The 25,016-nt window shown below is 46.2% G+C and overlaps 1 protein-coding gene across 1 annotated transcript; it reads right to left on the reverse strand.

The window, feature by feature from the left end:
• Positions 1 to 3,635: 3,635 nt before the first annotated feature.
• Positions 3,636 to 24,149, reverse strand: UBL3 (ubiquitin like 3). The gene is made up of 5 exons (XM_089565842.1): positions 23,818 to 24,149; positions 13,499 to 13,607; positions 10,793 to 10,879; positions 4,361 to 4,438; positions 3,636 to 4,302 (listed from the first exon to the last, which is right to left on the reverse strand). Exons 1-5 carry the CDS (start codon positions 23,842 to 23,844, stop codon positions 4,238 to 4,240), a joined length of 366 nt encoding a protein of 121 aa, XP_089421968.1. The 5' UTR covers positions 23,845 to 24,149; the 3' UTR covers positions 3,636 to 4,237.
• Between the last annotated feature and the right edge of the window lie 867 nt (positions 24,150 to 25,016).

Below are 25,016 nucleotides of genomic sequence, written 5' to 3' on the forward strand. Positions count from 1 at the left end.
CGGAACTGTGCAGTAATTAGTGCGAATCGCCTATGTATACACCTTTCCAACCTGGGCGCTGCCATATTGTTTCCGGCGGCGGAACCGGTTTCTAGCAGTCCAGAGAGGAGGCGTTTCGCCGCTTCCACCGTGCTAGCGGGAGGTGCCCACTGCAGTCCAGGGAACAATATGGCAGCGCCCAGGGAGCCCTTTTTGGAAAGGTCTATACGGAGAGCGAACCAGCTTATGACAGTCATACACGAAAAGCTGGTAGACTGTGCACGTACAGTCGGGGTCAGAAGTTTTTGACCCCTCCCCCCTCCAAGTTCCGAACCGTGCACCGCTAGTCACAGGAAAATTTCTATCTAGCACGGAACCATCTACACGTGCTTTTGAAGAAATCAATTTCTTACAGTAACTCTATACCGCACTAGAGTTACTGTATATACTAAACTCTATACCGCACTGCATGCGGGGGCCACATGACGGAGCACGCCGCAGCCTTCACAGCGCAGCAAAAGGCTGCGAACTTGAGATACAGCAGCACGATAGTCGGGGCTTTCTAAATGAAAATCCCAGTGGTGTATCCGGAACCTATTTTCTTTATGGTTTTGAAAACACTCAGTGACCAGTCTATGTGCACCGATTGGCCATTTTACTACGGGGTTATATACGACATTCACACGACCCTTCTCCTGACGCCAATGGCGCTTGTCCTTTGGTGAACTGCAGAGATGGTGGGAACGATAAAAATAATTCAGCAGATTAAGAAACAAACATTTTTTTACAAGAATCTAATGAGATGTCTATACACCAATATGGAGATCAGATCAAGGTAATCATTGCAATCCTTAATACCTCCCAAATGGGTGATCCTATAGGATTGTTAGGGAAACCGACTAGAATGCCCAATTTGACCCAAATTTAGTCCACCGTCATACTAATCGGTATTGCAGTCTTTGCCCTTATGCGAAGAAGCAAATTTTCATCATTTTTTTGCAGGAGGAGTCTCCGCCGAGTCCCATCTTGCGGCAAGTTCTGCCGAACGCACACACAAGGTCCTGTAGCTGAATCCCCACTGCAACAGCTTTGACAGCACGTGTACTGTTGAACGCCTACGCGCTGCACCTGGGTTGCAAGTGGGTTCTTCCCGCTGAGGGCATGCATGTTGGTATACTTGATCAGCCCTTGCGCTGGCTGCAGTTCATCTTTTGACTATTGTTAGGGCGTACGTCTACACTCATCGTGAAAGACATACAGTGTGCGTACATTTATGCAAATTGCCGAATGCCAGGGCACCATGTTGCACCACTAAAACGAATGGTGAAGTGCAAACAGCGCAACCCCTGTCAAGCTCACGCTATTTTAATGAGCACTGGCCTAGTACGAGTGATGACTGCGGAAGCAAGTCTCTGATAAAATGAACGGCCACAGGGCTCCATCGAAACAAAAAATGAGCAGACACTGAGGCATTGACCGAATACAGGGCGTTAACACACCTAACATAGGTCGCCGGTTCAAATCCCTGTTGCGGGCTAGGCTCTAACTAGTAAGATTATGCTGCACAAAACGCTGAATCGTATGACACCATCCAGAACAGTCTGTGGCAAACGGTTGGCCCATAAATTTTACCCGAATATCGGGACTAAATGGCCAGACTTTGACGCCTGCCAGACAGGGAAGCGACTCAGGCTATGAGGGACACTGTAGTGAAGGGCTCTGGAAATTTCGACCACCTGGGGTTCATGTGTACTGACGTCGCACAGTACACTGGCCTCTAGAGAGATTTACCACTGCGGCCGGGACCGAACAAACGTCTTTCGGGTCAGCGGCCAAGCGCCATAACCACCGAGCCACCGCTGCAGCCTCCTGCCTGCCAAACAGGAATATATATCCCGGATTGATAGATTAGCTCGAGTTGAGGTGCTCCTGCAGACGCTGCCTCCTGTTATTTTATTACATCAAGTAACCACCTCAGTTACCATCAGTGTTGTCGGTAACGCGTTACAAGTAACGGCGTTACCGGTAACGCGTTACTTTTTTGGTAACTTAGTAACGTACTCGTTACCATTTCGGAACTGTAACGGTAACGTACTTGCGTTAACATTTTCCGGTAACGTGAAGTGTCATGTTACTAGTTACTTTTTGTTTCAATTGTCCCCCTCCGCCTCTTTTTCAGAAAAAAAAAACGCCAAAAATGATGTTGCAAATAAACAAAACCTACGGGTGCTCTCGACGACCCTTGTTGCGGCTCGCATGCATGCCAGGAAACACCTGCCCTTGACGACGCACTCAACAAAAAAAAAAGCACGAACACGCATTCACACACTTGTCTTCGCCCCCAAACCACTCTCACACACAACTCTCTAAAGAGTGGACGCTTGCCGGGCCACCAATGGACCATTTGCAGAAATCTGCAAGTCAGTTTCTCCGTAAGCTTGTTTTCCAGCCAGAAGGTCTCGTTCTCAGGCGACACTCTCGCATTCTTTGTGGAAGCAGTTCCCTCTTCTGAGTAAACTCAGGAATGTCGCCACTTTACTTCAAGATGGCCCCAAGACAGCCGTCGAAAGAGTACTATGGTACAGCACAGAAAAGGGGATTGCAGTCAACCGGCTGTAGCACCGAAGTAGAGGAAAAAAGGAAAAGGGCCTTTGTTAATTCCTGTGCCGGGAGCAGTGAGCTACCTCACACTAAACTTTCTAAATATTTTCTGCTGAACAACACTGTCGCTCCAACTTTCTCCCGTCACAGTCATACCCCCCCCTCCCCTCCCCCCCCCCTCTCCCTTTACCAGAACAAGGAACAACGCACTCCCCACAGCACTGTGACTAAGGACGGCCTCCCTCCTTTTCCTGCCTAGACCCTGTTGCAAGCAGAGTGCGACCATCCGGAGTTACCATTCGCTTCAAGAATATGAGCGTGTCGTCAGGGTTTGAGATCTTGTGGTTGGAAAACAAGCTGTTGTGTATAGAGGGCGTTAGTCTTATCATGCATCGCGAGCACCACCCACTTTCATGTGTATATAAACATCGTCACCGGAATAAACGGGGGTCATTTGGTGGCACGCCGCCAGCCACGAACCTTGGCGTCCTTCTTTGTTTTGGCGCCACCACACAAGCTTTGTAGAGAAGACGAGTTATAGGTTACAGTTACAGTGAAGACGCACTGATTAAAATTTATGGCCATGGAGTAACGGCAAAGTAACGTGCGATACTTTTTTTCGGTAACGGTAGCGCGTTACCTTTTTTTGTAGGTAACGTAGGGTGGCAACGCGTTCTTTTTTTCTTAGCGTAACGAGTAACGTATTTAGTTACTTTTTTTCGGTAACGCCTACAACACTGGTTACCATGGCAACCATTGGGATACAATGTCGTTGAGGCAGCCATCTTGGATTCTATCCATGAAATCAGCACATTTCCGAGGCCGAAACCAGTAGAGCTAAAGCTCAAAAAGCCGGCATTCGGGAGGAGGAGGTGAAAGAAGAAAATGGCGCCGCAGTAGAGCGAAATTCAATCACATGGGGTTGCACTAAAATTGCACAGCAAACGGGCGTCTTTCGTATTTTGCCTCCAACGACTGAATACACCAGAACCACGCGTATTGTGTTATGAGGAGAGGAGAAGGCGGTGAGGAGGGAGCGCTGAGCAACAGAAGTGTTTACCATACTACCGCGTCTTTATTGGTTTGCAGAGGCGAGATAAGGGAACGAGCGAGCGGGTCACGCTCCATGCTACACCTAAAGCAGAGGCACAGTTCTAGTAGGCTAACTGTGGGTGCTTTAGTAGCAGTCTGTCAAAAACGAATCCACACAAGAACTGTCCGCCCAACACAGCCACGGCCGATGATATCATGCAGTCGTGAAGTAGCTCCTCGCAAGAAACAAACCAACGCAGAAACTTGACGGTGCGTCCACACTTTACTTTCAGAGCACCACCGCGGCTGCGACGCAACACGGCGTGAATTTACGGTCGAGCCTCGGGCGCCAATGCGGTGCAACGCTGTGCCGTGCTCCCCGTCGCACGCTGGAGGTGGCTCCGATGTCGACGACCACTTTAGGGCAGCACCGGGAAAGCAGTCTGTGGCCCCCGCCGCACCGCTGTCGTCGTCTTGGAGGGGGTAGTGGTGGTGGTGGTGGTGGAGGGCGGGATGGTTCCACTTGCGCGCCTCGCTCGACGCGCACACACATGGTCGCCGCAAACAGCGTCCGCTTTTTATTCTTTGTTCAGGCTATGTACAGGGCCGATCCATGGGGTCTCTCTCACAGTATGGAGCAGCTGGCGCTACAGCAGCCGCTGCTCCGCTCTTTGCTCTTCTGGCGCTGATCTGCGAGGGAATGACGATCGCCATTAGGGCGGCCAACGGCAGCCGCACCACTGCTCACCTTGAGAGTTGGGCTCTGGCAGGTTCTCCCTGGGCACCAGGTGCATCACGGTAGTCTTGCCCAGGGGCAGCTGCAGCGCTGCAGTGAAACGAAACATGCCACCGCTGCTCAGCAGTCGACCAACGGTCCTGCATTCCTCAGTTATTGTGGGCTCTCGACTACGTGTCCAAACCAACTGGACAGACGAGGCCTGTCGAATGCGACAGCGACAGCTGCTTGAGACATGCCACATCACAAACTCTTGGCATACTGCAAATTAGACCTATATCATATGGCATCAGCCATTGCACCTGGTCTAAGTGTGCTAAACAACTGAAGGAACACTACTATCAATCCCGTTGAATAAACTTCCTCACAAAGCTCTCAGCCAAAGTACTGCATCTTATAGACGGCTTAACCAAACTTTTTTTTTTTTTTTTTGCCATGGCAACACAGCTCTAGGATCCCAAAACACTTCTTATTTCAATAAGGACACACCCCCACCCAATGGATTATGCAGCTCTTTCTGGTTCTGTTATGTTGCTCCGGCAGTCAAGTACACATTTATTGTCGAGAAAACAGGATTTCAAAATCAAACATCTTTTTTCCCCCGATCACTTCATTCATACTGATTCATACTCGTGATGTCAAGACTGAACACCATGAACACCATTTGGGAGTGAACAACCCTGTAGCACAGACTCAAAAATCCGAGCTAAAAAAAATGTTGACGCACAGCGCCATGCCCACCAAAAGTGCCCGGTGGTGGGGATACCTGTATCTCGGTTTTAGATCTTCACTAGCTTACAAATTCTCCATAAAATAGCGCCTTTGTCATTAGAGTGTGACAATCTATCGGTATAGACCAATTTTAATTTTTAATCTTAAATTGTCTTCAGGGTCTTTTTAAACACTCCGTGCTCTGGCAATGCTGCCGCCTCAAATGATTTCTTGCGTGAAGTTCAGTATAACAAATGGACATAGCTGTGCCTGCTAGGTGAGGCACTTGCCATACAAAATGCAAAGGACTGTGGCAAAACTTTTTGCCCACCACTCTGGTTTGCAAAGGAGGCAGCAAAATGTTACTTTCGGCATTCAGCTCTCTGTCGAACACCCAATCGCATGCAAGTGGCGCGCATATCAGTCACAAAACTAGCAGCTGCAAATGGAACGCTGCAGTTTTACATAGCCACACCTTCTGTGTCCAGCTAGGCCCTGGAATTTCAGCCAACTGCAGATGTTACTTGGGCACTGTCGATCGAGATCGAACTCAATGTAGACCCAGTGTTGCCACATGACCAATTCAATCATAATTGAACTCGATCACAAGACTGCTCCTGAAGCATGAGCGTGCTTTTCGACTCGGATACGGCTGCTACCCTCACACCCAGGAAAAAAAAAAAGCAAACTAAAAACGGGGCGTACCGAAAGATATTCAATACAAGCTAGATATAGCTGCTACCCTCGCACCCAGGAAACAAAAAAAGCAAACTAAAAGTGGGGCATACCGAAAGATATTCAATGAAAGCTACAAATTTATTCAGCTCGGCTGGATTTTCAAAGCTCTGCAGACACCACGCATCTGCCTTGGACAGAAGTGAACTATCACGCCACCCACGTGCGCAGACCGATACAATGGTGTTCTGCGTGCATTTCTGACAGAATCTGCTGAAGCAGCGTCAAAGACAATCTTTTTATAAGAAGTGTTCTAGCTTATTTTTCACTGATGAGAAACCCACTTTCTGCCAGCATCTGTGCAACTATGTGTGCATGCAGCCCCATCTGCCAATTAAGAAGGCCAACTCATCAAACAGAGTGAGCATAAAAGAGAGTCTGCCAGTATGGTGTCCCAGTAGTGATCTATTCAGATCAAGGCTGCAGATTCGAGCCAAGAGTGTTCTGAGAGATGAATAGCACACTTGGAATCCAAAAAACAACAGTAGCGCTTTATCCACAGCTATGTAGGCCAGTTGTGTGATTGTACAGGCAATGAAGTACCTCAGCTTATTTATTTGGACACCAAGATGACAGAGATGAACTGACACTACTCTTCTTGCATATCAGATTGTCATACATACCACAATGTATTATGCACAAGCATCTTTGCTCGAGCTTCACCTGTCTACAGGTCTGGTGTTCGGTACACCACAGCACGACAAAACACACCCTTTAGCATCACAGACCTATGCTGCTTAGCTCAGTGACCAGCTGTGCAAATTATACGCCAACTGAAGACATCTCACACAGGCAGATATGGAAATAAATACAATACAACTGCTCTGCCATGGCCATGGGCCTCTCAGCCAGACTATCTGATGTGGCCTCTCAGAGACCCCCAATGCGGAAATGAAGCGACTGGGACAGACTGCACACGGTGAAAGATCCAATTGAACAATTACATGCTCTTCATCAAAGGTTGTGCATATAGACTGCCTAGCATTGAGCCGTCAGCGGCTGCCTGCACTTATCCCACAGGGCAACTCTTCTGCCCACTGGAATGAGGGGGCGGGGCAGTGCCATTGCGGAACTCACGGCACTGGTAAGATCTAAGGGATAAAAGACGGAGGGAAAAAGAAGATAACTTGGCAGTAAACGCGGCTTTGAACAAGAACTGCATATTTCTAAACACTATTAATATACCTTCGAATGTCATTTCAGTGCATGCAATAAACAGCAAATTTGGCAGAGTCAGCTCCGAGGCAAAAACGTCTAGCACGCTATGAACTGACTCCTCTCTGCTCTGCATCAAGCAGGCTGGCCAGCAATCCACTGCATTCCAAAAGGCGGATTTTTCCAACGGGTGAAGGTACAGTGAAACCTCATTATACGAACAGGAAAAAAAAAAATAGTATAACAGTTCGATATAGCCGGAATTCGTAATATAAAATTTTGCCAGAAATGTATGCAAAAATGGCAACATTCTGTTAGTGGAGGAACAGCAATTCAGGTGATCCTTACTAGAGAAATGAAGATCCGTTTTACCAGGTTTCAGAGGCCTTTTGAAGGCGCTCGCGCCTATTCCAAAGACCGCAAAAAGCCAAGCGCGTTAGATCGGCTTTCCTGCACAGCACTTCAAACACAGGTCAAGCGCCAGCTACGGTGGCTTCCCCACATTGCCGTTGTGTCGCGTGGAAAGCGGTACGTCAGAGCGAAAGCTATTGCCGTTTCCACCACTTCTGCAACAGCTGACGTAAGCGCAAGATTGTTACTGCAAGCTTACAACCACCTGGGCTGCTGCTTCCAGGGCATTGTCGACTGATGCCAAAGGCATGAACGCGTACTCACTGCCAGACTACAACCCTACATGCCGCTGTTGGCAAGTGCAAGATAAAAGCGCAAACCCTGCTGTGAACTCTTGCCGCATCACCACTAGTCACTTGTGTAGTGTGGCGAAGCACACTGGCTGCCATCCGAACAGTCACCATTTGGAGCTGGGGAGTTCAATATATCAGTTTCACAGACAAGCGCGTGCACTATACAAAGTACAAACTGCATGTGTTTGTCAACTATGTTTACAGAGAGTTTGATACAGCCAATAATTTGTAACATCTGTGTTCATTACAAAGCCGAAGCAGCAGGATAACTACGAACGCACTTTGCCACTGTATTTTAAATTCAACACACTTCTCTGAAAGCTTCCCCGCATTTTCGCTGTGCTCAGTACATGACCGTGCCCACCTTCACACTCTCGCTGCAGAATGTCAAGTGACTGTGCTGCCACAGCGTGCAAACTAAGCTCCGCTTTCAATAGCTATCAGAACACTTCACAAAAATTTGCAGGGGCTCCAACCAACCGCAGCATTATTAATCTTTAGTTTTCAGCCACACTCTAAATTCCTTAAAACTAAGAGTGCCCAAACAAACTGCTTTCCACCAAGCCCATTAACAGCTGGCTGGGACACAGAATACCAGTACGCCAGTCAAGGAGTGAAGGCCGACAAAGAGAATGCACGCCAAAACACAGAAGAAAGACCAATTCGTATAGATGGGCAAGGAGTGCTGCAAGTGCACATGTTCGAGTTGCATAATGCTATAGGAATGAAATAATTGTGACAAAAGCTGTTTGTGCAAAGTGGCAGAAGGTATGGTACGTACATGATGTTCAACGTCCCAAAGCTATGGATATGGCCTACAAGAGACTGCAAAGTAGACGGTACCGGATTAACTTACACCAGCTGGGTTCTTTAATGTAAGCTGGCATCACACAGCGCAAGTGTGTTCTGGCATTTTGCCTCCCTGAAAACGTGGCCGCCACGGATAGGCCTAAATTCCACGTCACTGGGCTCAGCAGCCAAACGCCATAGCAAAGCCCACCCCAAGTGGCAGAAGATCCTGAGGGATCGGTGATAGTACTGGATACTTCAGTAAAGATTTTAAAGGGGGCTCTGAAAGGGGCTCTCAATAAAGGTGCAGTATTCCTGGGATGTTAAAGGATGCCGCCTCACAAATATCCTCGAGCAAGAATTTTTTTTTATGCATTTTGTAGTAGCTAATTTATCTGTAGTCAAAATTAGAATTTCAGCGTTCCCTTTAATCTTGTCATTTTTGCATACTCAAAGGTTGGCGCTCCCCTGCTGACCCCACCATCGACGCGCACAGGAATGCCCCGAGTGCTGCTGACTGGCCACGGCCATCTTTAACACCTGAAAGAATCTAACCAATCGCGACCTATGAACAGAATTGCACAGCAGCATGCGACAGAGGAGGGCGCGAGCGTAAAGAAGTCGCCAAAAAGGACTCCCTAACTTTTGCTAACGATTGTGGGTTCTCTGCTGCATGTAGAAGTGTAGTATTCGGCTTTGGTGTTCATGAGCCTAACCAATACCTAGAAATAGGGTTTTCAGAGTTTTTAAGATGACTATTGCTTCGACAGTACTGTCAGCAGTGCCAGCCAGGAGGAAACAGGCAACGCCCTTACCAACTTGACTACTAGAATACAACTCGAACAAACAGTTCATAGTAGCGCTGCTGAATGTTTTGTGTCGTTTCTTCTGTCCCTCATCCGGTTATGCAGTAACTTCTTCACCACCCTTACCAACAGCTCACTATACGAACAATATAGCAGCTCACGCAGATTAGAGATCTGCACCTGGCTGTTAGTGACAGCTATCAGTTTCTAGACTTCTAAAAATGTGACTCTCCTTAGCCCTGCATTGCGGATTCCAATTCTGGGTGGCACTAAATAGGAACCACAGAGAACACGCACAGCTGCACACAGCACATGTCACTAGCCTTTTTCGGTGGTGCGTGGGCTGCAGCTTCAAGAAATAGCTTGGTGCCTGACAGCACCCCAAAACCAGGAGGGTGATGGAAAGAAAATCCTGGTCTATACTCTTCATTCACTGCATGCAATGCTGCCAAAGCTAGCGTACATATTCGCGTTAGCCACGTCCATGCCCAAAAAGTAGTCTGCCCTAAGTCCAAAATAGGGACAAATATCTTTTGTTGAGACAAAGCTCAAGTACAGGGGCTAACAACGTCCTGCACTTCGTTTTACCCACTACCATGTTTTCATCCCACCGCTCATAGGGACCTGGAGAAGCTAGGGTGCCATGCAGTGGAGTGATATGCGGCTGGCACATCTAGTCACTTAGATTCCCTCCACGCCCCAAAAGTAGTTCGCCATCTGTGAAAACCGCCATTGGAGGGTTTGATAACTGAACAACTGACTCCCTTGGCCGCTATTCGCAATGCCTAGCGCGTCATTTTATACCACCCCACGTTTTCGCCCAAACCCTCACCAAGGGTTCGAGAAGTATGAGTGAAATGTAACGCAGCGATATGCTTTTGTGAGTGCACTACTTATGCGGCTTCCACAACATTGCACGCTAAATGTGAACCTGAGCATAGTTGCATGGCAGGGCAAAATGCTGGGCTTCTTGATGTTCCACACCAGGTGCCACAGCAAGCCACAGTGCTACTTCAGCATACCATCTCATGCCTCAACATAGAGACAAATCGCATCTTTGAAAATCTAGACACTAGTATGGCTAGCTCCTACTTATCACAGGCTATGAACCCAAAAGTTGTAGCGAGGTAGTGAAATACATTCTGAATTTAAGAGGTAAATTTTAGTTCACCAGCTAACATGCTTGCAACAGCTGGCATAACTTGACAAGTCTTTCGTTTGCACAACCAGCACACCAAACATGAAGACCTGATAGCTTCAACACATTTAACAGTGGAATTGCGCCACCCCAACGATGTCTAAAAAAAAAAACTCGCCGCCACAAAACCACCGACTAGGCATTTCAGTCATCGTGGAAAGAAGAGCAACGGATTTGATAGCAAATGTGCAAACTGACCACAAAGCTTCACCAACCAAGCGCCACCACCCACAACATCGCACAAGATCAGCACTAGTACTGAAGTCGACAAAGGTTGCAGGCTCAGGCAGCTACCCAACTTATGATCCACACTAATTGCCCACATGTCCCGCTAAGCCTGGCTTACCGCCCAGTGTCACGTTGCCGTGCAAGAAGCGCCCCTGGTAGATGAGGCGCAGGATTTCCGCCTTGGACACTGCTTCCTCTGACCACTCTGCATAGGCAGGATCACAAAGGCCACGTTGGCAAAATGGTAACGAAGAGGCTGTCAACTGCTTCAACAGCTGCATGCTGTACCACAACTGTACCAAAAATGTACGATGAACCAGCACAGTACCACATTAAACTTCTTTGACCAATTTATTTATTTATCTTTTTAGCTGCAACACATGTACTCTGCAGGCCTCCAGAAAAAGCACCAACAGAAGCCCAACCTGAGCCAGTGATTCACAATGAAATTCACAAACACTTGTACTCTGTTCAAGCACTGGCTCCATCTGCATGAAATAAACCTTGAAAATGCTCAAACATGCAGTGCACATCACTAATTCATTTTAGTCAGGCAAAGTTTATGAAGAGTAAAGAACTCAGCATAGGCAGCCAGTGCTTTATTCCGTGAATTTCTGTCATCAAGTGACAGACATGACTAGATTCCCTTGGATGTACACCCACCGCCAAAAGTTTATCAAAGGCAACACTGTCGAAGCAATTTAATTTTTTTTTGCATTAAAAACGTACTGCTTGAGATTTAATGGTGCACTGTGTGTTAATTCACACAATTTTTCCAAAGATATATGGAAAGAGGGTGACGAAGTTAAATTTTCTCGCTGACATCCCCTTTCAAAAACTTCTCTGCAGGTGTACACTTGAAGACGTGGCAACAAGTGACCCACTTCACCACTGGATCATATAAGAGGTAGCACCCGTGTGACTGAGTATTAATTTTCAACATGCGCAGCCACATTTAGTTGCAAAGTTCGAAAACAAATAATAGCATTAGGGTGCAGTTCCTCGCACGACAAATTGTTGCTATACTCCATCTCACAACTTCCTCGCAGTGCTGTGAAAGCTAGAGACCTCCTCAGCCAAATAAAAGAGTGTGTCAAACATGTTCCTGCCTGCCTCGTCGTCTGTTCGCAATGTATGCAGATATAATTGAATAAGAAAAATGAAGGTACATTAGGCAGTTTTAGAATAGCATATGCATGCTTTGGCTTGCTGCACGCAAGCATTTTGCGGGGCATTCTGCTATTAGTCTCATCCACTTTTTTAGTTCTGCGTATGCAAATGAAGACTCAAAGATAACTTCAGCCTAGTGGCACCATCTGGATTTTAGAGCGGAAACCAGTTTTGTCAACAAACCAATATTTCTCTACAGGCCTAGGAGAGGTAGAATCATTGCTCGAAATAAAAAGCAAACAAATTTATCACTCATTGATTTCGCTGAAGGTGAGATGAGACAAACGAAAGTACGATGCTCCATTTCTGACCAGTGAATGTACCCAGTAACGACGACAAATTCACTCCAAAGCAAGCAGTCCTGCTTTGAACTGCACCGCCACATTGAAAAAGTTATTTTAGAGCGTGCAAAAGCCGTGCACGCTAAACCAGGAAAATAGAGTAACCAGAAGTGTATGGTAAGGCTCCATTTAAAACTGCGTTTGGAGCATGCGCACTTTAAAAGACACTATCCCATTTGTCCATTTTACACTGGCACTACATTCTACAGTGTCAGAACATCGCCTCTGCATTTATTGCAGCTTTGGTATTGCTGCGAGTAACTACTGAGATGGAGTATAGTACAGGCACTCCAAAAAGTGCCGAGTGCCACTTCATACATGTCGGCAGATCTTTATCACATGACTGTGAATGCTTCCAAGAAAGCAAAGAGCACGCATGCCACTGCAAACCAAAGTGCAGCACCAAATAATTCTTGCGCCATAAAGTTCACGAAAGTGCAAATGCAGCTAATATAAAGAAATCATGTAAAGCTGGATATTCCAAAGAAGAGCAATCACCAGACAAAAAGGCTCTGCACCAAACAAATAATTCAAGGTGTACCCCTATGCACACTTAAGCAGCAAATCATAAATGTACTAAGCAGCAGTATGCCCCAATGCAGTTTTTATCAAGCAACAAGAGAGACACACTAATGAGAAGAGCATGTGATATGTCATTAAGGAAGACTACTATCGAACTATCACTACGCTTCGCACCAAAAAGATGCTGAAATTCTCACAAGACACGGTTCATGAAATACCTTTGAAGCTGCCCCCAACAAACACATCAGTTGAAAAAGGAAAACCAACCTACATCTGCATTTACCGCAATGAAAGTATTCAGCCTAAACTGAGCCATTAAATCAAACATTGTGGCCCCGGCATCCTCAAATGACTTTGGTTGAGTGTTTTCTTCATTGTATGGTGTGGTATATGGGGTTTAACGTCCCAAAGCGACATGGGCTTCGAGGGACGCCATAGTGAAGGCCTCCAGATCATTTCCAGCCAACATGGTCTGCACTCTGCATATGCAAACTCCACAAAAGGCTTGGACAATGCCCTCCCCACACTAATTTCTAGCTGTGCCAGTCAGTCATTCATACCAATATATATATATATGCTACACAGACTGAGACCTTCACTGTCAGCTTCCAGAGCTAACACACAACTTTTACACTATCCATAACTATTCAAGCTGTAAATATAACGAAGCTCCGCATTCACAACGAGCTACATCAATCACTTTGTATCTGCACACTGGGCACTAAAGCAATACTAAAAAAAAAGAGCTAGAATAAGACAACAAACCAGTACTTTTTTTTTTTCTTGCGTACCTTGAGGCCAGTTGTCGAAGACATGTTGGGCAATCTCAGCGGCCGAGTCATTCGGGCTGAAAGCGAATTCCTTGGTCTTGCCACTGACCAAGATCAGCCGTAGGTTCACCTGCGAGACAATGCTCAGGGCTCAAGTCATGCAGCCAAATCCCAGTGAGAGTACAGTCCCCAGCATCTATCTTGTAATGTCAAATGCATTCTAAATATGCTATGCTAATGCTTCCCAAGCTCTTTTACCCGCCAAAGTCACTAGATCAGTACAGGTACACAGGCGCATCGGAGATGAATTCACAACAAAAATAAAGGTTCAACAGAAGTGTGCCAAGGGCAGTTCTATTGAGACTCCCCTCTGTTTCAAAACTGCAAGTGCCCCTGCATTTGTGATGGCCTCAAGCCTCATTGTTCGAGCCCTTTCTGTGACAGCAGGAATGAAGGTCATCAGTAGCAGTTCATCACTGAGAGTTCCTGAGCCTCTCTATCCCGCCCCCTCAAATGTTTTCAACTTGACATGAAAGTCGCGACCGATTTCAGAAACGAGCTATTCAAGGGACATCATGACGCACAACAGAATATTGAACAACTGGACCAGCTGCAGTGCGCAAGCCACTTTCACTTACGAAAAGCATTGTGAGAAGCGTTGATAACATTACACTGAGACAAGACAGTGATAACAAGGTTATCCAGGGACCACTACTCCATCCAGCTACATCGGTGTTTCATCTTTGAAGATATAATTCCAGCCTCAAAAGCCTCATACTTCGTCCCCATATCGCCAGCCTTTGTTTACTTCTAATGATTTTTCACAGCTCACGTAATCAGGCATCTCACATTGTGCACTGCACTTGGATATCTCACCACACTGCACATCCATTTCAGATTATCCGCCCTCTTGCCCGCACTGCTACTTTTTTAGGACCTCTATTTGCTCCAGAGCAATTGGGGAATAGAATGTCCTTTTCTACCAGGTCGCCGCCTTCACATGCCCATCTGCATTTCTTGACGCAGTCACCACTCCTGTACAAAGGCAATGACGTCTGCTGCTTTATTTGTCAAATATGTAACCTCATTCATTATGCAGTGCCCTCTGAAAAGGGTCGTTAATGAAAATAAAGAAGTGACAATGACAGAAATGGAACACAGAGAGCTGCAGGGGCTCTTCAAGCACCAGTACTATGCTTTAAGCATAATGACTTTACACAGCAAATTACTGTGTAATGACTTTGCTGTTAGCAAAGTGCTTCACTTCCAAGCACAACTGCAGGCTGCCATGACAAAACCTGAATGGGGCCCTACATTCTCTGAAAGCATAGGAAATATTGCTACTATACTGTGCTGTGTTAGGAAAAACGAAAAAAAAAATAAAAAAGAAACACCACCACTCTCCAGAATAAGCAGTTCGGTGTCGGAGAGCGAGGCGACTGGCCGTTGGCGGCGAACCATCTCTGCTCAGCAGCGGCACTGCTCTCTTGCAGCTTGTCAAGTCCTACTCTAATATTAATATGAGGGAGCAGACACAGTCCCTTGTCACCAATTACTCCACACACAGCAATGACTCTTTGAACATATCTGCTCCTGATTTAGTCCACACTAAGTTGCACAGCTAAGCTGCCTACTGCTAGATTCTGATTGACAATGAAAACGGAACGACCTCTAAACGATGGCAACTAAACCCTCCAACGACAATGATGGTAGCAGAGACATATCATTAGTTCTTTTTTTTTTTGTCATACAGGAAGGAAAAAAAACCTATTATATAAGAATGGAGATGATTTGAAAAAGCAGGAGAAAATATGCTGCAAAACCCATGACTTTTACATGTCATGTGCAGTGCTCTGGCAGCTGAGCTACACCTGTTTCCCCTTTCTGACCTTGAGGCAGGATGTCAGCAAGGGTGAGCAGTTGATGAAGGTTCATTGTAGATAAACAGGAAAAAGAAAAAGCAAAGGTAAAGAAAAAAAAAAAAGCAGCACCTGCATGTGTCTCCTACCTTTTTCTGCTTACATTTCTCTTGTTGTTTTTTTATGATCTAAAGTTGACCATGCTTGCCAGACACATAACCACAACAGTAGACAAAACTAGCCATTTTTCTTTCACTACACCATGGGTTCAGTTATCTCCTACATAAAATAATTGCTCAATTACTTTCCTTCTATGAAAAAAAAAAAAAAAAAGAACCAAAATTGCTGGAAATCAGGGCTGGAAATGGTTTTTTCTCTGAAATCCTAGGTTTCAGTTTCTGTCATCTGCCTTCTGTCTTCTAATGCGTAAAGAGAGACGCTTCTCGATTCTAACAGACTAGAATTGTGTCGAATGAAAGTGGTAATCGCGAAAATAGCACAGGAGCACATGCATGCCATAGCTTTGCCCAGTGTGTGTTTGCTTCCTCCTTGCCACTGGCTGCTTTCCACCGACAGCTGCCAGAGGCTAATAAAGAGCCACTGGAGGACGTGAGGGCCACAAAGCCTTGCAAAATCTAGCCAAGTGTGTAGAGATGAAATGGAACAAATAAAAAAAAATGCCAGATAACAATGTACAATTTTTCCTGCTCAGAGACTGAAAAAACCTTGCATTCAGTACACTGCTACAACAGCCTCACTTGCAACATCTTTGGCATTTTCCTTCCTTTCCCCTTGAGTCCAACAAAATGCCCAATAGCCAGTCTCTGCTGTACTATTATAATTTTATTTATGAGAAACTGCATTTTTCATCGCATGTAATTCCTGCATTGGTAAGCTTTCTGGTCCAAGCTTAGGAAAAGGAGGCTCATAAGTAAATTGGTAAATTATAGTTCCAGAATGCGGGAATAAAACCTCGCAAAATGCGAAACATCATGCGCCAAAATATATCTTATTTTAGTAAGGCTTTAAAGGGGGCTAGCTGGTCGGTAGTATGCTAAGAGGGGGGAGTCCTCCCTCAGCTTTCCTTGGCTTCAGAGCATGCCATAAGCTATTTCATGTGTATTGTGATGAGTCCTTCACCTTTCCCATTTTCAGCTGCTGTGACAGAACATCAAGTACAATAAAGCCTTAACTCACTGAAATTTTTTTACACATCATTTGGTTTAGATTTTGGGTGATTTTAATTAACTCAACTAGGCCAAATTTTCAGAAACTGTATCTAGCAATGTTGTCTTATATGTTTGCACTAGTGGTAGGCAAGGCGCCCCATCATAGGATGCATAGCAACTAATGCTCCTAATGCAGCAAGTGTTGCCCCCTGCTAGTTTCCTCCCAAAGGGGCACAGAAAGGGAATAAATGAAGCTAGATAAGTAGATAAGGTAGATAAGTGTCCTGGGGTATCAAATGTCATTTTTGTCACAAAACTAGTTTTGACAGAGCCCCGATAGGCCAGAAAATTACACAGAAGAGAAATACATGCAAAGAAGCCCCCCAGTCGAATTCAGGGAAACAGCGTCCAGTCACCTGCACTGTCTGCCCATCCCAATTGGGTTCATTGCTGTTTCATGCAGCACTATTTCGACAGTCGAATACTGCCAGAACAGAATGAAAGCAGCAGAGTGCTCAATGCTTAAGCAGAAAGATATACTGGTTGAGTTCCCAGAGCGTAACCTGTCATCAAGGATGTCTCTTTAACGTTGCGAGTTTGAGTGGATTTCAGCCCTCATAAAGGGCACAGCCAATAAGAGGTTCAATGGTTTCAGCTGAATGCACAGATATTTATCATGTAATCATTAAATATGTTCCCAACATGAAAGAGTTGCCCATGATCCAGGCAACAGCTTCTAAATGACACCATGATACCCCAGGCATTGTCCCATATTCAACACACCGCATCTAAATACAAAACACTGCCAAAAGAGAATGAAAGCTTTTAATACGTAGAGAAAAGAAACTAGGCAGTGCCCATGTGTCAACTAATGACCATCTTTCCGGATATACTCAAGTGCCAAAGAACATTTCTAGCCCCAGTCATGAACAAAGAGTTTCTAGGTGACACACCACAGTGGGTAGTTCTGTTAAAAAAGCCACGAGGACAACAGCTGAGGGCAACGGAGGGAGGCACCCAAACGCATGTGCAACAAACTGCATGAGAACAATGAGGCCTGGAGAAGAGAAACAAGGGATGACAAGAACTGTCCTGAAACCAGTTTTGCAGGCAGCAACCATGCAGAATAAATGAGAGCACACATTAGGAAGGCACAAATGGAGCACGTGGGCAATGTTAAAGGTTGTTTCCTCAAAGATGTTATCAATGGTACCGAAACTGGAGCCGCCGGATGCAAGATATAAGACGAACGACGACGGTGCCACTCAGTTTTGCATTCTCGGCAGCAGATTCTCAACAACACTGCGAATTTCTGTGGCAACATAACCACGCTGCCTGAATTAGGTGTTTGAATTCAACAAACGTTTGAAAACAGTGTGCACAATATTAAATTGGGTTAGGTTACGGTATCCCTCATGGTATAATTAGATGCGCAAGTTTACGCATTTGACGACAGCTGCTTGGCTTATTCACCACAAAAATGGCCCTCACAGGTGTGCCACTGTCTTGCACAGTGCAATCAATGGCACCTAGAAATATAATGATAGCTAGTTTCTTCCCAAGCGGATCCTGTTTGACACACAAATGCGATGTAAAAAGTAAACAAGCGACCACACAGCTGGACGACTAACTGCAATGTACTTGCCAGAACTCAACATAGCACCTAATGAAAAACTGAGCTCATAAAATCTCTTAACACCAAGGCCCTCAATGCTGGGATACATGTATGTGCAATCAAATGCAACCTAGACGGCACGTGGAAGTCAGGAGCATTACCCAACACGCACTTATGTAACCTGCAAGTAGGCCCTACTACAATTACCAAGTTACGAGCTTTCACCAAATTGTATGCTATAGATAGAAGCCCCTGAAGAGGGTATCAAGTGACCAAAGCAGGCCAAGTATAGAAACAACAAATCGGTAGAGGGCAACTGAAGTGGTTTTAGAACTCGATAAGTTCAAAAGGGATGATTCTGTGAAACATGCAGGTAAAGCCTGCGAAATCATTTTGAGCTACCGTTTGAAATGGTAGCATAATCGCCGAATAAAGTGACGTCGGTGCTCAGGCTTCTCTGCAGTGCACAGCGATGGGCAGAGGCCCCCATAATGCCGTCACGTATGATGGCGTTGCATTTCCAGCGAAGAAACAGTTGTTTCATGGAAGAAAACCAATGCCATCGAAGGTAAAGCTCATGAAGCATCATTTGGCGGCATCGGATAACACACAGCAGCATGCAGGCGAAGGCAGTGGATATCTGAAATTTTTGGCAATAATGACGTCACGAGTTTCCCCGCGTTCTCCAACGCAGTGAGAAGCGTGAACATTGTCACAATTTTGATCTACGATTATTTCACCATTTTAAATGCTAGGGCAAAAATACTTTGCATGCTTTGCCAAGAGGCTTCATAGATTTGAATCCTTGAATAACCTCAAATTCTCAAAAAACCTTTTCAGCTTCCCTTTAATGAGGGCACACACAGTGCACTAGAGTAGAAATATGCTGCCAGTGGCAGCATCTGCGTGTGGTTTGGTGCTGGTATGTAGACTGCTGCCATCCGTTTCATATGTCAACCGGCACACAGTGGCAGCCAGCTTGATTAAGAGGGCCGATTTCAGAAGCATTCGCAGCATTTGATTTTTCCCGCATTGTCAGCGATGATAAGGGGCCAAGATAAAGTAAGCTTATTTTTGACACTTCGAATGAGAGCACAAACTTGCACTGCAGCATGCTAAAGGGATGATGCCTGCACCAGACAAATTTGATAATAGCAGCCTACGCTCCCATGTTCAGTTTACTCAGCAATTTTTTAATTCGGAGTTAGGCAGGTCACCGCAAGTAGCAGTATACTCACATGCAATGAAAACTGTGGGCATTACTGTGCGATGTGTGCAGCTGCAGAAAATAATGTGTCATACTGCTAAAAGCAAGCCTAGTGAAAAGCTATTGGAAAACAGGATGCAGGATATGTTCCACAAGTGCAGTGATTGTTTCTATGAATGAACAGCTGCTGCAAGTGCAGCCATTCGCTATATTTAATAAGCACTTTTGTGTCGCCTGACAACAAGACAAAAGCAATAATTTCCAAAGTGCAGGCTTGAAATGAGTCTTAAAGGGGGGGGGGTCGAAGGAAATTTTTTTGTACAGCGATAAAATTTGGCAGCCTTTTTGAAAAGTGTATTGAATGATTAAACAAAATTCACAGATATATCCTCAGTAGTTTTGACATTGTTAATTTTTATGTGCTTCATTGCTATACCAAACTTGCAGAAAGGCTGACGTGATAACAAAACATGTTAGGAGCCTACAGGTGCTCTTAAATTTTAGCCAGAGGAATAGCTCATGCAGTGATATCTCTAAATATTTTTTATTAGCGTGACTTTTTTTTTCCACACAGAACATTATATTCATGTTTGCATAATGCACTGATTGAGAGTTGTAGAGCAAAAAGCAAAAATAAAATTTTTAGAAGTAGGAACCTCACTGTATAGCAAATTTACCAAGGAACAAAATGCAACAAACTGCATGAAAAGTTCAGGGGGCACTTTGGCACACTAAACTGCTTCAAGGCGGAAGCCTTTCCTGGAGCACTGTTAGGCATTGACTGAGAGACTGTTTGTTATTGACTAGTGTTTTATTTGGCTGTATACTTTAACTGCGCATTAAAACTACACACTTTCAGAGGCGCGTTTCACTTCTCCCCTAATGCGTCTCTTGATCTGCTTCTTCGACTTCGACTGTATCCACGACTTCCTCAAAGTTTAGGTCGTGGGAGATTTCCGCAGATGGCTCATGCCCGGTGAATTCTTTATGTTTGATCGGGTCTACGTCGGCTACTACCGCCTTGTGGTCACTGAAGTGGAGTGATATGTAGTCTAGATCTTTGACGCTGGGGTGGGTTCTGAAGACCAAATCCAAGCAGCTTCCGTACTTGGTGGTAGCTTTGTCCCGTGGAGTAGACAAGTGCAGACCCAGAGATTTCTGCATTCCATCTAGGAAGTCTTGATGCGTTCTGGCATCCTGGTTGAAGTCTCCTACCACTATCATTGGGCCAAACTGGAACCAGCTTGGTAGCACTCGTCCCATGAATTCATGGCCAGCCCGTTGGGATATGTGAGGTGACAAGTAGACGCACACCACGTTAAGTCCACTTTCGAGCTTGACACCGCACACTTCCCCCACATCAAAGTGCAAGACGTCAAACTGTAGCGGTGTTAGGTTGACGTCTGGGTGCGCGTAAATGGCAACTCCCGCTGCTTGGTTGGAAGCACGACTTGCTCCTGTAACGTAGTGAAAGCCTTTGATCTCAACTGGTGCCACCAAGGGATTCATCCATGTTTCAGTTAGACAGAGAACCTTGCACCGAGCCAAGACATGGTCATGTGCGACATCTTGACCGTGTAGCGACAGTGAACGTACATTCACACAAGCTAGTGGAAGCTGGGATGCTTCCATGATCGCATTGCACCGCTGGGTGATTGTAGTCAAGCGATGCTCGTTTAGACGCCTGAACTCGTCCATGAGGCTGCGGTTTGGGTTGCTAGTCAAGCCGTGGCGGAACTTGGCCGTGCTCGTCGGCAAATTTGTTTTTGAGGAAAGGAAATGAATCTGTCTCGCATACCTCGGTGACACCTGAACCTCACCGGAAGAAGGGAGGGACATGAGAGTGAACGAAGACACCGTATTCAGTACACGCGGCTCTGAAAATGGTTTTTTGAGGAAAGGAAATGTATCTGTCTCGCATATATCGGTGGACACCTGAACCTCATCTGAAGAAGGGAGGGACATGAGAGCGAACGAAGACACCGTATTCAGTACACGCGCCTTTGAAAATGGTTTTTTGAGGAAAGGAAATGAATCTGTCTCGCGTATCTCGGTGGACACCTGAACCTCACGGGAAGAAGGGAGGGACATTAGAGTGAACGAAGAAAGCGTATTCAGTACACGCGCCTTTGAAAATGGTTTTTTGAGGAAAGGAAATGTATCTGTCTCTCATATCTCGGTGTACACCTAAACCTCGCCGTAACGGGAAGGGAGGAAGATGGGAGTGAACGAAGACACCGCAGTCACTAGTCGCGCCTTTGTTCATTCCAAATCATCGAGATGGCATGGCGAAGTGGTAGCGTGCTCGTCTCGCACTCCGGAGACCGGGGTTCGATTCTCAAGCTCGGAAAATTTCCTACTCTCTTTTATTTGTTTATCTGGTCTGACTAGAAAGGCTAATTGGTTAAGTAAGTCCCACTAACTTGGAGCATCACTATACGATCCCTTTAATTGGTTGCATGGTTAGTAGCCAAAGTGCAATTGGCCCCCTTTGAAATTCGCGCACTGTGACGTCACGACCGTTTCGACCAACTGAAAAGCGTGACATTTTCTGTCGACAACTTCTGCTTACAACGATGAGGCATTAAAGGCTTCCGCCTTAAAATCCATGAAGGCATTGTCATGCTTTGCTTCCTGCAAGCAGAGAAGTCTGGCCAAAAAAACACTTTTGAGAAAACTGGCACTGAGTTGCACAAGCAGCCACTTTATTGCTAACTACGCTCACAGACACATTTTTTTAGGTCACTTCTGGGATGCTTTTGGAGAAGATTTGTTGGGATTCAATTGAAAGACCTTATACATACCAAATCTGATGGTTTCTAAAATTCGATTCTTTTTTGAGATTTTTGTGATTTGAACACCACGCTACACTTAAAGGGTACCTAGTTCCCTGATTCAAAGGGACCTTTTTTGATATCCCACCCAATTTAGGAAGCACTAGCCTGATGCAATTCAGTGGCTGCAATTGATATCTGACATCGTGAATAGTGCATATTTCTTATGCTTGTATATTTTTAGTCTTCCCACTCTGTAATGTATTTCGCCGCTGCGGTACAGACAATAGGTTAAGGAATTGCATTGCTAAATGTGGCAGTGCGACGGAAGGAGGATTGCTGGCTCATTCGATGGTCGGCAACTTGCCATCAATGGACTGCACACTGCAAATCATTGAACACTTCAAGCTAGACAGACCACAGACTCTCACTCAAAGCAGTTACAGCGGCTGCACGACAGTACCCAAGCAGGCAAGCAAGCAAGAGAGGTCCTGATCCATTTTGACTAGGGGCAGGTGTTTGTATGCCACAGAAAATGTAGATGGTAAAGAGAATGAACAAGAAATCAGCATTGTCAACGTCATTGAGACGCTTATTAGCTCACTAAATTTCACTAAACCAGGTCAATACGCCACACACATGCTGGGCGTCAAGGAAACGCCGCGGCGGCATTGGCGGCGCCAGCTGGATCAGCTGTAGTCGCGCAGTTGGCATTGTAGGGCAGCCAGTAGCAGTCAGATTTCAGTGTTGCTGTGGTGGAGTGGCTCTACCTGGGCGATATTCGCTTGAGGTTTTCTGCCAGCTTTCCGGCTCTCTTGCTCAGCTATTCCCACCGGTCCTTTGCTAAGGACCATGCGGTGGCGCCACTGCCTTTCTGCACGTTCCCATAAAGACTCCTCACCTTGGCCCAACGTTGGCCCGCTGGCGCTGGCCAGTTTCGTTTCGGACATGCAAGTTTGCGAGTAGTCAGACCCAATCGCGGCAACAGAAATGAGGCGTGTCTATAAAGACTGCAGTCCTGCTAGCTTGCATTAACATTGTATTGCGGTGCATTAATGCTTGCATTAACATTGTAATGCAAGCTGTTCAATGGTCCCCGAATAAATCAGAAGAAAGATGCACTTTTCGAGATAGCAATAGGTGTTTGTTGAAATTGCACATCCCCATGGAGACCGCATCGACGCCAAGCCAAGTGCTTTTATCTTCAATTTGAAGCGCTACTTAGCTTCGGCAAGTTCAGACGCGTCTGCAGTGCCGAACGCGACACCACAAAAGCCTCCGTCATGGCAATACGATTAACATCACCACGCCTCCTTTAACGTCACCGAGTTCAGCAGATGCCCTCAGAATGCAGCGGATAGTTAACCCGGCGGCTAAATGAAAAAATAAGGGGCTCACTGCTTTGGCAGCACACGGTATCCGAAACATCTTAGTTGCGTGGCCTACTGCGAACACCACACTGTAACAATGGAAACCTTGAGTTGCACGAAATGGGCATAAGCTCCAATCGGGCTAGAAGCAGGGAAAGTCAATGCCAGCGGGGACCAAATGGGTCGTTTCACGGCGGGCGGGGCAGTTTTGAGCGCTGTTCGGGACGAAACGCATTGGCGGACGCGCACCCAGTTCGCTCACTGCCGCCAGGCGCGACATGCGCGGATCGATGACAACGGGCACCAGTGAGCCAGCCGTGCCACCATCAGCTACAGCTTGACTCACCTTGTCTGAAGGAATCCGACTGCTCATGTCTGCGGCGGCTGAGCACGGGGCTGGGATCCGCAGCCGAGACGTTTCCGCAGGACGGTGCCTAATGGTGGACGGCTGGCTATGCCTGACGACGACCACGGCAGAGATCACGTAACGAGCATAACTCCAGTGATTGGATTTTCGCGACGCTCACGTCGCTCGCAGATAAAAGCGAGCATGAGAATTTACAGGGAGCTCCGCGGGCACATCACACGGCGGCAAAGTTGACGAGCAAGCCACTTCCAATAGACCCTCGGAAAATGGCGTTTCTCTCCCCATGAGCCCCAGTGCTTGCTGGGAAATGTTGATCTCGCGCGCTGCTCAGCGGTGGAGGACGGCACTCGGCCGATCGATCGTCGCTCAGCGGCTCGGCCAGCTCGGTCGCATTTGAGGGAGGGCCCGCACGTTAGCGGCGTGCCTTGCGCGTTGTCCCTTGCTAGTGCGGTCCGAAATTTTACATGCCTGTAGTTAAGCTCGCTTCTCCTATCGTTGCTTGGAATCGCGCGCGCAGACTCGTGCGCACACCGACACCTGTTAGCTTCACCTTTGCCAAAAAGTACGGGCCACCAGGTTTACTGCACACCGGGTGCGACTTGGCCACGAAATGCAGCTCTTGTAGCACCTCTGGAACTCCGAGGGACAAGGACACCCACAAGAGAGATTAATGGAATGCTGGCGATGCAGAACGAACCACACTGCTCGTCCCTGAAGCAAACCAAGGCGACCTGTATACTTTTGACAGAGGCTGTACCTTATAGCCGTACAACGTAGCGCAGAAAAAAAAAAAAAGAAGAAACGAATACGAAACAAAGGGAAGATAGAACAGGCGCTTGTCTTGCATTTGTATAGTTTGTTTGTTTTTTCCACTATGTTCTATTCGCAAAATAACTTGTCCAGCTTTCAGTTTTCCATAGGCTGTATGTTATCAATGAGAAATGCGTTTTTGGCAGGCATTCTTCAGTGCACTAGCTGTCACTATTACTGCTGCATGTATAAATGCCGGCAAACTACTGCTGTCATGGTTGGTTGAGTGTAACAGGCAAAAAAATTATGCTCTTCTTTTGTATCATGCACTGTGGGCTAGACATTCAACACAACGTAGCAATATAAAAATAATAGTAGGGTCTGTGTAGAACTGTGCTTCAGGCCAGGGAGTTGTCAAAACGCTTCCT

This window comes from Amblyomma mixtum, chromosome 1 (assembly GCF_055824585.1).
Source record: "Amblyomma mixtum isolate Tamu chromosome 1, ASM5582458v1, whole genome shotgun sequence".
NCBI lineage: Eukaryota > Metazoa > Arthropoda > Arachnida > Ixodida > Ixodidae > Amblyomma > Amblyomma mixtum.